Source organism: Pelobates fuscus, chromosome 11 (assembly GCF_036172605.1).
Source record: "Pelobates fuscus isolate aPelFus1 chromosome 11, aPelFus1.pri, whole genome shotgun sequence".
NCBI lineage: Eukaryota > Metazoa > Chordata > Amphibia > Anura > Pelobatidae > Pelobates > Pelobates fuscus.
This window is the reverse complement of record NC_086327.1, coordinates 130,315,448-130,333,033: the sequence shown is the minus strand read 5'-3', so window position 1 is coordinate 130,333,033 and position 17,586 is coordinate 130,315,448. Positions and strand designations below refer to the sequence as shown.

Here is a 17,586-nt window from a genome sequence, read left to right as displayed (position 1 = left end):
TTCAATCTCTAAATTGAACTTTAATCACATACAGGAGGCTCTTGCAGGGTCTAGCAAGCTATTAACATAGCAGGGGATAAGAAAATCTTAATTAAACAGAACTTGCAATAAAGAAAGCCTAAATAGGGCTCTCTTTACAGGAAGTGTTTATGGAAGGCTGTGCAAGTCATATGCAGGGAGGTGTGACTCGGGTTCATAAACAAAGGGATTTAACTCCTAAATGGCAGAGGATTGAGCAGTGAGGCTGCAGGGGCACGTTCTATACACCAAAACTGCTTCATTAAGCTAAAGTTGTTCAGGTGACTATAGTGTCCCTTTAAGCAAAGACGAAGGACTCAGAGAGCTATTTAAAAGGGCCATGTCACCCAATGTAACCAAGCCTACTGAATGCTTGGGTTATGCTGTTAATAGGTCCAGGTGTCATATCAGGTGCTCCAGGAGTCTGTCAGCGCAATGAGCGCCCTTTGTCTATTTTGCTGAAGTAATCAAACCGAATGGAACTTAGCAACTTGTGCAAAAATATTAAAAGTACAGCTATTGTTACCTTCAGTCCCTCCGAAGACACGGTACGTAATTTACCTGCTGCATCTCATTAGCATAACTCCTAAAACAATATCCCATAATTAATTAATCTAACATTAGCATATAAAATAATTAGTTAACATCTGTTGCATATTAAATGTCACAAAGAGCTGGCTGACATTTCTCGGTACTCGTCCGGCAACGTGGTTCCTGCACTCCCATCATGGAGAATTCTGTGCATACGTTAATAAAGCAATCTCTGGGTGATAACGACGCAGTCATCGTATATTAAGCTATCTATGAATATTTACAGGATGAGCGAGACGCAAACTGTCATAATTGCTCATTAAAATGGAGACCGTCCGCCAGTCCCATTTATAATTGATACATTCCTGCTGGGATCCCCTGATCAGGATATCAGCTATTTGTCTTTTTTCAATTTGGTAGATTAAACTGAATGCTCGTTGTATTACAGTTGACTTTTTACGTTAATTGTAGAACACAAGGATTGTCTACAATAATCCAAACATTTGTTATATAGGTACAGTTTTATTTTTAGAAAACAGAGGGTTCCATGTTTTTAGGGTCCGCTAATTAATTCTGCGTTCTGTCAGATAAAGATTGAAACTGTTGCTTTATGTGGGATTCCTTAACTAACTCATCAAGGAGCCTTGTTACAGTACTGCCGCCCATGTGTTCCCTATTAAGGGTTAATAAGTATATAGGGGTTTATATAAAAATACCCCTCTCTGTCTCATTAGAGATTTCTTTGCTTGAAGCTCAAGGAAGCAAGGTGAATAGTCATTGTAGGATCCACCTTGATGGCCATTGGAGTTACTAAATAACATCAATTTATTTAAATATGTATAGGGATTTGGGCTTGTGTGCAGGTAACTATTTTTTTGTTTGATTTTTATTGTATGTATTGGGGCTGATGTATATTATGGTCATTGCTGCCGCCCAGGAGTAGTGGGAGTTTGAGAGCAGGACTTATTTTTGTGTATTTGTAATCAAAGAGTCTGGTGATGATTTGTTGTAACATGTGGAGGATATAGGCGTTGTTCCTCCATTTAGTGTTACACCATTCCAACTCTATGAAGTGGTTATAGTGCATGGAGTGCGATAGCACTGTCCCTCCATTCAGTGTTAGAAACATAGAATGTGACGGCAGATAAGAACCATTCGGCCCATCTAGTCTGCCCAGTTTTCTAAAGACTTTCATTAGTCTCTGGCCTTATCTTATAGTTAGGATAGCCTAATGCCTATCCCACGCATGCTTAAACTCCTTCACTGTGTTAACCTCTACCACTTCAGCTGGAAGGCTATTCCATGCATCCACTACCCTCTCAGTAAAGTAATACTTCCTGGTATTATTTTTAAACCTTTGCCCCTCTAATTTAAGACTATGTCCTCTTGTTGTGGTAGTTTTCCTTCTTTTAAATATAGTCTCCTCCTTTACTGTGTTTATTCCCTTTATGTATTTAAATGTTTCTATCATATCCCCCCTGTCTCGTCTTTCCTTCAAGCTATACATGTTAAGATCCTTTAACCTTTCCTGGTAAGTTTTATCCTGCAATCCATGAACCAGTTTAGTAGCCCTTCTCTGAACTCTCTCTAAGGTATCAATATCCTTCTGGAGATACGGTCTCCAGTACTGCGTGCAATACTCCAAGTGAGGTCTCACCAGTGTTCTGTACAATGGCATGAGCACTTCCCTCTTTCTACTGCTAATACCTCTCCCTATACAACCAAGCATTCTGCTAGCATTTCCTGCTGCTCTATTACATTGTCTGCCTATGCATTATCTTGCACTTCTCTACATTAAATGTCAGCTGACACAACTCTGACCATTTTTCTAGTTTACCTAAATCATTTTCCATTTGGCTTATTCCTCCTGGAACATCAACCATGTTGCATATCATCAGCAAAAATACATACCTTTACCCAGTGGTGTATCCTGGTTTTGTGCTGCCCTAGGAGATAAAAACGTATAAAGCAAGTTAACATCTGATTAACAATAAAACCGTTTTTTCATGTAGGCAGTGTCTGTCACAGCTGGGGGAGGTATGGCTAGACCAGGGGTAGGCAACCTTCGGCTCTACAGATGTTTTGGACTACATCTCCCATAATGCTTTTACAGCCATATTGCTGGCAAAGCATCAAGGGAGATGTAGTCCACAACATCTGTAGAGCCGAAGGTTGCCTACCCCTGGGCTAGACCATTCCATCTCATAAACCGAAACAAAGGGATTTAACTCCTACATGGCAGAGAATTGAGCAGTGAGACTTCAGAGGCATGATCTATAAACGTAAACGGCTTTATTATTCTAACATTATTTTGGGGACTATAGTGTCCCTTTAAGAACAGTTTAAAGGGACACTGTAGGCACCCAGACCACTTCAGCTAATTGAAGTAGTCTGGTGGCTGTGACCCTTTTGCACGTAGTGCTGCAATGTGCATTAGGTCTCCCTAGCTGGCTGACGTCGGCGGGGGAGAAGCGTGGGCGGAGCATGACCCAGCACTGAGGGACATTGATGCTTGATTCAGGTAAGTGACTGAAGGGGTTTTAACCCCTTCAGCCCCGCGGGAGGGGGCCCCAAGGGAGAGGGGACCTATTAACCCTATAGTGCCAGGAAAATGGGTTTGTTTTCCTGGCACTATAGGATTCCTTTAACCCCTTAAGGACCAAACTTCTGGAATAAAAGGGAATCATGACATGTCACACACGTCATGTGTCCTTAAGGGGTTAATGCTAAATGGAAGGGACTCAAGTTACTATAACCACTTCAAAGACATAGCTATACTACCTACAGTATCCCATTAAAACTTATTGAATCATTACAGATCATTGTATTTACTAGCCCCCAACATGGATACAAAACAATGGGGAGGGTGTTCGAAGCTCGTTTTTGGTGTCAAATAACATCCTGCTCGAACGATATAGAGCAAAATATAACCATCGAACCGGATTAAATGGATCGTCATTCAGAGCCGGCAAATCCTGCAGACATCACACCTGGACACAATGACCCAGGTACCGCTCTCTTAAATCTCATTCACTTCATTTCAATTTGTGGAAATTGTATCTAGTCTGATAGCTGGTTTTCTACCATTATCACTGTTTGATACAGGTTAATCTGTTCTGATGTCTGGAAACAAATGCCACCTGGAAGCTTCCTCTCGGATAACTGAAATCAGTTTAATAGCGGTCCCTTAGAAGCATCACCTCGATACCCGTAGCTCATCACTGGTCCGTGAAGAAATGGCTGCTCATATTAGGATTAGATGGTGTCAGAGTTCTTCAAAGTGAAGCTTCAACCATTCAGTAAGAATGCATTCAAAGTTGGGAAAATCATTTAAAATAAAAATAATAATTAAGACAATTTAAGTGGAGGGAGTAGTCGGTGCTACGCTGTGGTTCTGTAAAGGTACGTGGGTCAGTACTGACCTTATGCGGACGGGGGGAGGGGCACTGAATGTTGGGTTATTCTCCCAAAAATGTACTTTTATTATTTGCTAGTGTATAACGGCTATTCACTAATGTGAGAATTGTCAGGAATTCAAAGAGAATTTCACATATAAGGCCAAAAATAGCCAACCTGAAGATTTTTTCCTTTTTTTTGTCTGTTTAGAAATTTTTCAGTCAATTGCTGTGGGAGTTTTTCCTGGGATGAGGTGGACAATAGAGGTAAGTACTAAGCCCACTTACCTCCGCTGTCATTTTAAGGGATCATTGTCACCACCATTGTCCAGAGATAGTCAGTGTGCACGTCCTATTTGTGTGGATATCGGAGAGCTTGGTCCTGGGCCATGTGCAAAGAATCATGGGACATCCAGAATCTGCATCGCATGCCACAATGTGCCAGAACAGCATTGCGTTGGCAACCTGTCTACAAATAAACTGCCTAGCAACGAGTTAAAAAAGCTCTGACCACCCACCCCCTGCTCCACGTGCTGCCGGAACACGATCTTCTCTTTATTTTCTAGTTACTCACCAACAGAACAGGATTCACACCAGCTGGTTCAGGGACTATGGCAGAACCAGGGCTTGTTGAATAGATTATTTAGCAAAACACTTGCCAAGATGGCTACTTCCATAGTGTTCCGCATCAGTCTTGAGTAGAACCTCAAAATAGACCCTGCTCTCTCCATTAAAGGAACACTATAGTCACCTAAATGACTTTAGCTAAATAAAGCAGTTTTAGCGTATAGATCATTCCCCTGCAATTTCACTGCTCAATTCACTGTCATTTAGGAGTTAAATCAATTTGTTTCTGTTTATGCAGCCCTAGCCACACCTCCCCTGGCTATGATTGACAGAGCCTGCATGAAAAAAAAACTGGTTTCACTTTCAAACAGATGTCATTTACCTTAAATAATTGTATCTCAATCTCCAAATTGAACTTTAAGCACATACAGGAGGCTCTTGCAAGCTATTAACATAGCAGGGGATAAAAAAATCTTAATTAAACAGAACTTGCAATAAAAGCCTAAATAGGGCTCTCTTTACAGGAAGTGTTTATGGAAGGCTGTGCAAGTCACATGCAGGGAGGTGTGACTAGGGTTCATAAACAAAGGGATTTAACTCCTAAATGGCAGAGGATTGAGCAGTGAGGCTGCATGGGCATGTTCTATACAACAAAACTGCTTCATTAAGCTAAAGTTGTTCAGGTGACTATAGTGTCCCTTTAAATTGCTAAACTTTATTCACTAAACAGAGAGAAGCCAAATTACAAAGTAAATTATGAGATGAAGGCTTTTTGAAGTCAGTTGTTTGGACCTAAATTTTACTTCTCTAAAGAATTATCCGCTCACGTTAATATCACAGTTACTAAATCAGCACATTTTGCTGCACTTCAAACCCCATGCCCTGCTTCACTGTCCACTGGCAGTAAATGGTTAAGCGGGTCTCTTATTTTGAAAAGCCCATTTGTGCCACCATCTTGGCGTGGATCTTCCTGGATCAGGACGGATTGAGTTCCCCTCGCTCAGCACTGTAATAACCCCGCTTTGTATGCAGCTACACACCTTGTGGGTTAGCCTTCATCAACAACCAATCCTCAGTCCACTCCATTGCCTGCAATTTATCCACGCTCCCAGAAAAGATCCGGGAAACAAATTATTCTGACGGCCAAGCGTATTTCACTGAGAATCAGGCTGATTTGGAGAGCCGCAGCATAATCGTTGAGTTCAATTATTGGCTGCAAATTGCCAGAGTCCGTCTGGCGTTCAATCACCGCGTGCGGGGCATTATAGCTTAACCCTTCGAGTGGCAGAGAGCAGCTCAGATCTCTCAGATTTATTTCGATAACAGCCATTTTTACGTCTAGTCTAAGTGGCGACCGCTGAGCTAGTCTATTTTATTTTTTCATCCAACAACATTATGAATCTATCTAGAAGGAATGGTGTGCAATGGTTTAACAATAAATCAAATGCCAATCACACCAAACATGCTGAATCTTATTCAAAGACAAACTTGTGTTTGGAGAGGCACTTTGCTGATGAATATTCATGAGCTGAGCGCTGTAAGTTTCTGAGCATCTTATTCCCATTATGTGATAAAAGGAAGGTTTGTTTTCTCTGTCTAGTTAACCAGAGATGCTAATATCTGACCACGGGGACACACCGGCTGGATTCGCATCAAAACGGCTTTGTTGTTGGCAGATAATAAAAAGAATGAGAGCCCACCGCAGCACTTCAAGAACCAGTCTCCATTCTCCTCCGCACTGGTCCAGGGCACTGCATGCAAATTACAAGAGACATGAATTAGGGGAAAGTTACCCTGTGCTCGCATTAAGCAGAATGATGCTATGCGGAGAGGTGGGACGAGAGCCACCGTGGCTGCCCCTCTAGGGGGTGTTATTAATCCAATAATTAAACATTTATTGGTGCACGCACCTGCTTGCTGCCTTTTCTCTGGACCTCCCAAGAGACAGCAGCTCTGAGAGTCAGGACATAGAGAGTGAGAGAGCGAGGGAGGGGAGGAGAGCGAGGGAGGGAGGGGGATTGAATGGGAAAAGAGCATCAGTAAAGAGCACTGCTCAGATCTGGGATGTCTCCGCACGGAGCAGCGTGGACCATCTGAAGTTATTTCTGCTTCCCAGCATTGCTGACAGATGCCATAGCATCGCCAGACGTTCCAGGACCAGGGGGGTGCTGGTGCCCAGCCGTACATTCCAGTAAAGGGGTTTACATGTCACCCACAAAATTCCAGAATATGGGGTGCTCTCTTCTCTTTGCGGCTTCCTGAAATTGGGGGATTTACTAAATTCACAATATCCATGAAATGTGAATCTTATTTACAGCAACCTTATATTAAACGGGGTTTATTGTCTACATAAAGCTTCCAAAAGTGGTGTGCACTTTCCATCTCATTCACAAATATCACAGCAAAACATCTGGGGTGATCTACCAACACTCTGCTTCCAGAAAAAAACTGGGGAGATCTACCTGCTCAGACCTTCCAGAAACCCTGGGTGATCTACCTGCTCACAGCTTCCAGAAACACTGGGGAGATCTACCTGCTCAGACCTTCCAGAAACCCTGGGTGATCTACCTGCTCACAGCTTCCAGAAACACTGGGGTGATCTACCTGCTCAGACCTTCCAGAAACCCTGGGTGATCTACCTGCTCACAGCTTCCAGAAAAACTGGGGTGAATTTACCTGCTCAGACCTTCCAGAAAACTGGGTGATCTACCTGCTCAGACCTTCCAGAAAACTGGGTGATCTACCTGCTCAGACCTTCCAGAAAACTGGGTGATCTACCTGCTCAGACCTTCCAGAAACCTGGGGGGATCTACCTGCTTAGATCTTCCAGAAAACTGGGTGATCTACCTGCTCAGACCTTCCAGAAACCTGGGGTGATCTACCTGCTTAGATCTTCCAGAAAACTGGGGTGATCTACCTACTCAGACCTTCGAGAAAAACTGGGGTGATCTACCTGCTCAGACCTTCCAGAAACCTGGGGTGATCTACCTGCTTAGATCTTCCAGAAAACTGGGGTGACCTACCTACTCAGACCTTCGAGAAAAACTGGGGTGATCTACCTGCTCAGACCTTCCAGAAACACTGGGGTGATCTGCATTCCCACAGCTTCTAGTAAAATAGTGTTCTGCCTATTCACAACTGACCCCTACATCTTTCAGAAAAAGGGACTCCAGAACCCCCACCCCAAAGTTTTTGTGCAATTCATAGCTTCCATTAAAGGGTGATCATGCACCAACAGCTTCCAGTAAAGAGATGATCTCCCCTCCATAGCTTCCAATAAAGGGATCTAATCCCCCCTCCCCCACAGCAAGAAGTAATCTTGCCCCCCACAATTTCCGATAAAGGGGTGATCTCACCCCCACAACTTCCAATAAAGGGGTGATCTGCCCCCCACTGCTTCCAGTAAAGGGATCTAAATATTCACAAGGTCTAGAATAGGAGGTGACTGCTGGTCCACAGCTTCCAGAAAAGGGGTGATTGATTCTTGTCCCCCAAGTCTTCCATAAGAACACTGACTGACTCCCAGATTTGTGAAAAGGGGGTAACTGTGCCCCCCATATCCTGAGGTCACCATGCTCCGCTATTTGCTGAAAACCTTGCTGCAGATGAATCTGTTTGCAGATTCTATTCCCGGAGAACATTCTAATTCCACAGACTTGTTCCTGCAGTTTAATTCATCTTTCTCCAGATTCAATGAAAGTTTACTTGATTTCAGCAACCTGACCAACATCAATGGTAAGAAATTCATTTATTCTTCGTTTAGTCTGTGTGCATGGCCCGTTCTCTGAGAGAGTTCTCCAATATTTGCCATAAATCCAGAATCCTGGAGAATTCCGGATATATTGTAGCCTGGAAAGTTCCAGATATATCTTAGCCTTTACTTTCTAAATATCCTGGAGATTCCGGATATATCTTAGCCTTTACTTTCTAATTATCCTGGAGAATTCCGGATATATCTTAGCATTTACTTTCTAAATATCCTGGAGATTCCGGATATATCTTAGCATTTACTTTCTAAATATCCTGGAGATTCCGGATATATCTTAGCATTTGCTTTCTAAATATCCTGGAGATTCCGGATATATATTAGCAGCATCTACTTTCTAGGTATCCTGGAGAATTCCGGATATATTGTAGCCTGGAAAATTCCAGATATATCTTAGCCTTTACTTTCTGGATAACCTGGATAATTCCGGATATATCTTAGCCTTTACTTTCTAAATATCCAGGAGAGTCCGGATATGTCAGAATTTACTTTCTAGGTATCCTGGAGACTCCGGACATATCTTAGCATTTACTTTCTAAATATCCTGGAGATTCCGGATATATATTAGCAGCATCTACTTTCTAGGTATCCTGGAGAATTCCGGATATATTGTAGCCTGGAAAATTCCAGATATATCTTAGCCTTTACTTTCTGGATAACCTGGATAATTCCGGATATATCTTAGCCTTTACTTTCTAAATATCCAGGAGAGTCCGGATATGTCAGAATTTACTTTCTAGGTATCCTGGAGACTCCGGACATATCTTAGTATTTACTTTCTAGATATCCTGAAGATTCCGGATATATCTTAGCATTTACTTTCTAGATATCCTGGATAAATCTGGATATATATTAGCATTTACTTTCTAGATATCCTGAAGATTCTGGATATATCTTAGCATTTACTTTCTAGATATCCTGGATAATTCTGGATATATCTTAGCATTTACTTTCTAGATATCCTGAAGATTCCAGATATATCTTAGCATTTACTTTCTAAATATCCTTGAGATTCCGGATATATCTTAGCATTTAAGTTCTAGATAACCTGGATAATTCTGGATATATCTTAGCATTTAAGTTCTAGATAACCTGGATAATTCTGGATATATCTTAGCATTTAAGTTCTAGATAACCTGGATAATTCTGGATATATCTTAGCATTTAAGTTCTAGATAACCTGGATAATTCCAGATATATCTTAGCATTTAAGTTCTAGATAACATGGATAATTCCGGATATATTTTAGCATTTACTTTCTAGGTATCCTGGATAATTCCGGATATATCTTAGCATCCACTTTCTTATTCACTAAACTGGGAAATGTGGAGAATTAATGTAGGAATTTAACAATTAGACGAAATAGCGGAGTTTTACTATGTTTCCAAATGAGCTGTATTTGGGCCAAACATTACAGCTGACTTGTCAGTTCTCCACGTCATAGTTTTGTGAATAAACCCCCCCAGTCTGAGCGAATCACAGGCACTTTATCAAACACTACGTAATACGTCCCATCAGCACGCACAGCACTTTATTTACTAAATTGTGAATTGCGGAGATTTGGAGATTTGCTGAATGTCGGGAAAATAATCACGTGTAGAAAAATAAAAACAATAATTCAATTCATAGATTATATTTATTTTTATTCCAACTTTGCTATTTTGCGCTGAATCTGGCAAATTCTGGTTTCGGTTTATCAAAACGATTTGGGTTAAAATAACCAGAAGCTATAAACGGATGGCGAACTAATCAGATTTTTCTATTTTCATCTATAATTCACTTGTTGTTTCTCGCCCAGTTTAGTAAATAAACTCTAGTTTTTAGTAAATAACTGTCTAATGTATTAGGTCATTTTTTCACTAGAACTAACGTAAATTCAGTTTCTTTAGTACAAATATAAAGAAAGTTACATTTAAGTAGTTGTCTTTATTTGAGATTTTTATTTAGTGGACGTCTGTAAAATGAAACGATTTATCTTGCGGGATTCTCTTGTAGAACGTTGCCGTTGGTCTTGCGATGACCAGTTTGTGTAAGGTTATACAATATAACAAGGAGTTTAGCCCTCAGTGAAGGGCTCCCAGATTTCTATTCTATGCCACTTTTTCCGCTGAGATGAAACGATCCGTTTCACAGCATGGAGTGTTAATAAAGGACTTCCATTCCTTCTATTTCACGCAGTCTGTAAGACAGGATAACCACGCTGCTTTCTAAATTAAGTTAACACACGATGCAGATGGGAGTTCTCAGATTCTCCTGTATTTCAGTATGTTAGGGACACGTTTGTCGAAAGTTTTTATACTCAAATCCAAGCTTTTATCAGTTTATTTTATATTGAAGAAATGTATATATTAAATATTGATGAATCTTGTTATCATTGGATGGGGGTGACATTGGATGGGGGTGACAGACCGCGGGGGTAGGTACCCAGGGACAGACTGGCCGTTATAAAAACCTCTCTGTACAATTAGTCAGATATATAGAAATGATTGGATATTACATTACTGGGGTATCGGGATGATTATTTATCACTTATTATAAACTCAATATCTACACATCTCCAACATATTTCCCCGAATACACACGTGTGATGATCATGGCCACGCCACGTGGAGCAGCGTTTGTGGGTGTGTCAGTGGGAGGGACTTTGTGACACACTACATCTGGCGTTCGGCATGGATTAAATAGGAATTATTCATCTTTTCTTTAAATGTCAAAATCCAGGTTGATATAAAGTGGCAAATAAAAAGATATAGACACAACCCTCCCATCCTTATATACAGAGAGAGATACAAACTATAACCATACATTGTTTAACACAAGAATTCCACTGATTAAAAGTCCTAAACTGTCTTCAGGGTAATAGCTCTATCTATCTTAATATCTATATCTATCGTCTTAATAATTATCTATCTAAATATCTATCTCATCTTAATAATGATCTGTCTGTCTGTCTAAGCGCTACAGAATCTGTTGGTCCTATATAAATGTCAATAGTAATAATAATGTCTGTCTGTCTGTCTACCTAAGCGCTACGGAATCTGTTGGTCCTATATAAATGTAAATAGTAATAATAATGTCTGTCTGTCTGTCTACCTAAGCGCTACGGAATCTGTTGGTCCTATATAAATGTAAATAGTAATAATAATGTCTGTCTGTCTATCTATCTGTCTACCTAAGCGCTACGGAATCTGTTGGCCCTATATAAATGTCAATAATAATAATAATAATATCTATCTGTCTGTCTACATATCTATCTATTATCTATTTATCTATCTAGTAACCTATCATCTATCCATCCTTCTATCTATCTATGATCTGTCTGTTTATTTATTATTATTATTACTGTTATTATTATTATTATTACTATTATTGTATAAATCGAATATGAAAGTTTTGTTGCTGGCTTGCATGTGTGTCTCTTCTACCTGTGTCTCTAGCCCCCTCTAGTGACTGAGATTGAGACCAATGGACTGGTCCTTACTTTGACAGGAGTGCAGGAAGCTGAAAACCCCTGTCTCCCTCCTGGGGCAGTCTGTGGGTAAATAGTGCTCATTCAGACTAAACTTTATTTCCAATCTTTGTATTTATTCTCAGAATTAATTCCTGAGCGGCTGGGATTGGCTGTCTGATCGTGTTGTGATTTTTTTTTTCTGTAATCTGGACATATTAATATCTTCTATTATCTTAATATTTTAGCCTTCAAGTTACAGTAAACCCACCTATAAAAAACCGCGTTATTCACTAAACTGTGTAATGTGACAGCTTTGCAATCACTGCACGTTAATTGGGAATTCAGCAAAACTCGCTGTTTAATTGATCAGTGTGTATAGGATTCTGGCAAAAAGGAATAATTTTTACTCAATATCAGAATATAACGCTACAAACACACTGCAATGGGCAATAAATATAATCCTGTGACATCCTGTGTAATGCAAATTAGAGGAAAGCATTCATTAATGATTGTATTACAGGGTGACCCCTCACACAGTGCCCTAAATAAAGATTAACTCACTCAAAATACAAATTAATTTACCAAAAATACAGATTAACTCGCCCAAAATACAGATTAACTCGCCCAAAATACAGATTAACTCGCCCAAAATACAGATTAACTTGCCCAAAATACAGATTGATTTGCCCTAAATACAAATTAATTTACCCTAAATACAGATTAACTCGCCCTCCGTACAGATTAACTCCTCCTAATTGCAGATTAACTCGCCCTCCGTACAGATTAACTCGCCCAGATGTAAAGGGCGGAGTTTAAACGAATGATTGACAGGAGCTAAAATGGAGGTGCCCACTTACAGAATAAAGAGGGGTGGATTTTTATATTTAGGTTTATCTTTCTGTCCTCATAAATACATTTGTTAAATATAGGGAGAAGGGAACATAATATTAAAAACAACCTGGAGAGTGATTGATCTCCTTAAATTATGTATTTCTGGATTCTTGTTTCTGCTTACACAGATACAATTTAACATACATTGGGTTAAAAAAATACAGGAGTCTGATAAAGGGAACATCTAACCATCATCACCACAGCTTATTGTATCATTACAGCTTATTGTATCATTACAGCTTATTGTATCATTACAGCTTATTGTATTATAACATCTTATTGTATTATTACAGCTCTTTGTATTGTTACAGCTCTTTGTATTGTTACAGCTCTTTGTATTGTTACAGTTTATTGTATCACCATAATTGATTGCATCATTCATTACAGCTTATTATATCACCATAGTTTATTGTATCATTACAGCTTATTGTATCATTACAGCTTATTGTATCATTACAGCTTATTGTATCACCATATTTTATGGTATCATTACAGCTGATTATATCAATATAGCGTGAAGAATTGTTTTTCCTGCTGTTGGTGACCTCTAACCCTTTGCACAGTCCTGTTAATGTTTGTATTCGCTCTGGGTATCGCACGTTGCGTTAGTTCCTCAATGTTTGATGGGATTGTAGATAATGGGGTTTATGTGGAGGTTACTGGGTCCCTCTGGTGGCTGGATATTTGGGGGGCTTGTAGGGAGCTGTTTGATGAGCTGTCTGCAGAAGGTCTAATCCTGTGTACGATGTGCAGACAGAACATTATCCGATGTTATTTAACCCAGACAGAAGAGATCTCCCCAGCGGTGCGCGGTGCCAATCAGAGCCGGCGCTATGTGTAAATAAACACATCGTGCGTGCTTCGTAAACACGTGGAGCGCAGTTGATCAGCCATATTAAGATTAATGGCTTGCTTGGCTGGAATCAGCAGGTAGCCAACACGGCGTTTGGTCACATTATTACATCTGGTGCACAATGCGAAACTCACAGAATTTTACAGCAGGAATCATAGCGCTCCTCGAGAAACACAGCGTTAATTCTTTTAGCGCAATAGTTTACATTGCCATATTGCTTTACCAGCAGCTCCGAACTGAGATCCCAGACATCAGAATATCCAGAGTCCGAGACAACGCAAGATGGACAATAATTCACAAAGCCGTCTGAACAGTCACAATGAGATGTTCTAAAACCTGGCAAGACAAGTAGCTGGGAGTAAGTGATAGTGGGGGTAAGTGCTCCTTTTATGCACCCACCCCTGCCTGTCCCTCTCTGTAGGATTAAAGGCAAAATCAGGATCATTTCCCAGACAGATCTTTATGGAGAGTATCATCAGGTCTTCAAAGTATAGCTCTGACAACAAAAATGGTTATTCTGTCTAATAATAACACAACAGCTCAAAAGCTCAAAAGCAAATTATTTTTCAATTTAATGCCCTTCTACTCTCCACTTTCTAACATCACATGTAGACACAGAGTGCTGATAGCAGCCGGTTCAACCAAAAGTGACACAAATTAAACTTTACATTGTGTCTTCTCCCAACACTTCTCGCTCAGTTCTAACCCATCGAAAGACTGACGCCACGATCAAAATCCCCATCACCATCTGTCCTAAAACAAACATCTTTTTAAATAAAATCAGATTTACTTGACATAAAAGACTTTAAGGAGTAAGTAAATGAAATATTCAAACTTCACACAATCCCAAGATTAAACAACATTTAAGAAAAATCTTATTTCTTAACACGCCATTGCCAGTGTTAATATTAAATAATAATATGACCTATGCCCAATACTATAATTATATTTTATTATATGTCACTTTCTGGGTAATAAATATGTCTCGAGGTCCTCAGTCTCTCTGATGCACAAATAAAACTCTGTTTATAATATATGATAAATTCAATGTTTATTTCCTTACAGGGCTGCCATCAGAAATATTGGGACCCTGACAGCGAGTCCGCCCACAAGGCTCCTACCGAGTCCGCTTACAGTGATGCAGGACTGAATGTGGTGTGTATAGTGGATGTGAATTAGAATGTGTGTAATGAATGTAGTGTTTGTGTGTATTAGATACTGTTTGTGCAGAGAATGCAGAGTGTGTTTGTGTAGTTGATGCAGTGTGTATAGAGAACGCAGAGTGTGTGTTGGTGTAGTGGATGTAGTGTGTGTACAGTGAATACAGTGTGTTTGTGTAATGATGTAGTGTTTGTGTGTATTAGATGCAATGTGTTTAGTGGGTGTAGTATCTGTGTAGTGGATGTAGTGTGTGTGTGTATTAGACGCAGTGTCTGTGTTTAGTGAATGCAGTGTGTTTGAATGTGTGGTGGATGTAGTGTGTGTGTGTATAGTGAATGCAGAGTGTATGTTAGTGTAGTGAATGCAAAGTATGTGTCAGTTTTCCATATTATAAGTAATAAATATTATGCTTCTTACCTGGTCCAGGAAGGGGGGAGATTCCATACCCCGGTGGTCCGGTGGCATGGTGGGGCCCCCGGCTCCCTGTACTTGCAGGGGGCCCAGCACACTGCACCTGTACATTATGGCTCCTCGCGCTGATTAACTCTCACAAGTTTGGTGTGCGTGCCCACGCGGAGCAATGTCATGGTAACCCATGGCAATGCTGTGACGGCCGCGTGTTTCGTGAGAGCTAGGGAGTGCGAGGAGCTGTAATGAACAGATGCAGTGTGCGTGGCCCCCTGCAAGTTCCATGGAGGCAAGGGCCCGCAGCTGTACATATATATAGCAACAATCTTAGCTATATATATGTGCAGACAGAGAATGTGGGGCCCCGGACTGCCAAAGCAGTCCGGGCCCGCCAGGACAGCCGGGCCCGTGACAACTGTCATGGTTGTCACCCCCTGATGGCAGCCCTGTTTCCTTAAGCAAAATCCCCCCCGGGCTATAACTGTGGGTGCTTCCAAGAGGGATAAACAATCTCAGGTTTAATTAGGTCTGCAAAGCTGCAGTGAAGTTAAGCCATTAGTTTTAATATCGGTCGTTTGACAAGACATTGACAGCTTTGCAGATAGAGATGAGATCCATCCTGGATGAAGCCTTTAAAACAAGAGACAATAGATTTCATTCCTCTGTGATTTCCAGGGATAACGGCGTGAAATCCTGTGTGACGGGGCTCATTCAACGACGTGACCTTTTACAAAGATTCTCTATTCAGGCTGATGGAGAAGACTTATTGATTACTTTATAACGTCGGCTATTAACCCTTTCATTATCGGTTTGATTCTGTGTTCACTATGTAACCAATTGATTCATACAGAATACACAGAACTAATTCTGAAGATTGGTATGAATGCGAACTTTCAGTAATATGCGAGTAACACACAAACAGGTGGCGTGTTAGCCTGGAAGATCCCCAGATCACTTAGTTACCACTAGAATTATTTATAAAAAGGGGAGTTTATTAGAGAAAATAAATAAAACCTAATGATTATTGTGAATTTATAGGGAATTTCCTCTAGAGGGAGGCAGATCTTTCAGATCAGTTACTATTTGATTATAACTGTTTAGTTCCCATAACCATCCGTTTGAAGGGCGTATTATCTACCGGTGGAGGGTACAGGATGAGACTAGCACCAAAGCTAACAGAAATAGCAGAATGGGACACACCGCACCAAAAAGGCATACATGCAGATCTCAAATAGATCTGAATACACAAAAAACACACACACATTTACAGAAACAGAGACAATATTCTAACCAATAGGCATCAGCCACTTTTATTAACCCATTAACAGAAGGAAAAGAGTAGTGGGGGGGAGAAAGGTTGGGGGGAGTAGCAGAGCTCCCTCTTCCAGTATAAAATCCACAATAGGAAGCACAGATTTTGATAGTTCAGTTAGGATAAATAGGTCAGAATGAGTTGTCAGATGCCAATGAGACCAAATCTCGGTGTCCACCAGAAATAACTTGCTCGATGTGAGACAACCGCAGGGAGATGCAATCCATGACTTCTGGAGCGTCGAAGGTTGCCGACCCCTGTGACAGGAGAAGGATTGTCACACACACGTGCTCTAGTTGTTAAGGGTCAGGAACACAGAGAACGGTCAGGGATATGGACACGCGATTGGCGATATCTAAGACTGTGTAATAAGGAAGGTTCCTCGCACAGAGCAAGTCCCATCAGGGATTCAATCCCACATTGTAGACTGCATGCCTAACCTACGGCAGATCGGACGCCATCGAGTGACCCAAGTGGGGAAGTCAGGGTCCCTCAAAACTAACCGTTCATGTCGGCGGGAGGGCTTAACGCCACAGAGTTTATAGAGTTCTTTTCCTTTGACAATTTCAATGTCTTTGAAGTGGAAGAAAGACCCCCAAAAAGTTTTTACTATAGAGCCATCTTCTGGAAATCCCGAAGCCCTGCAGGCGTGCGCTAGGAGTGTGAGTGACTACTTACATGGGGATAATATCAGTTTATATTTGTAGACTACCCTGCATGATTATAATTAAATAAAACATTTAACACATCCTGGAGCTAGATGTTAAATCATCGCTCCTGATCATTATCAAATAATAAGATAATTGAATAAACTCTGCCTTGGGGGGAATTTTTTTTTTTTTTTTAAACTAAATAACAAACATATTCAGATTAATTGTATTCTCTGTATTTAAACTCTGCCTAAACGACTGAGGGCAGGCACTGCGGGGGGTTAAACGATCAATGTAGCAGATGGTCGGTTTGTGTTAGTGGAAAGAATAAATCTAATGTGGATTGTTTATCTGAATTAACACTTAACATCGTAAAGGTAAAAGCAGCAATAAACCAAAGAAAACGTTAAAAATAAATATAAACAATATATGTGTAAAGAAAACACACGTAGAAATATTTTTTATCCGTGTCTCTTTAGGATCCTAATGGTTATGTCCATTATAGTTATTCTTTCTATTTAACACAAATCTGGTACATTGATCATTTTACCCCCTGCAGTGCTTCACCTCAGTAAGTAATTAA

General features: G+C 40.5%; 1 protein-coding gene across 1 annotated transcript in view; it reads left to right on the top strand.

The window, feature by feature from the left end:
• Positions 1–8,026: 8,026 nt before the first annotated feature.
• Positions 8,027–17,586, top strand: part of ROBO3 (roundabout guidance receptor 3) — a 272,235-nt gene continuing 262,675 nt past the window's right edge. Inside the window, exon 1 of the mRNA XM_063435427.1 lies at positions 8,027–8,246. Coding sequence (XP_063291497.1) covers positions 8,084–8,246 — 163 coding nt within the window. The 5' untranslated portion in view covers positions 8,027–8,083. The remainder of the gene's footprint in view (positions 8,247–17,586) is intronic.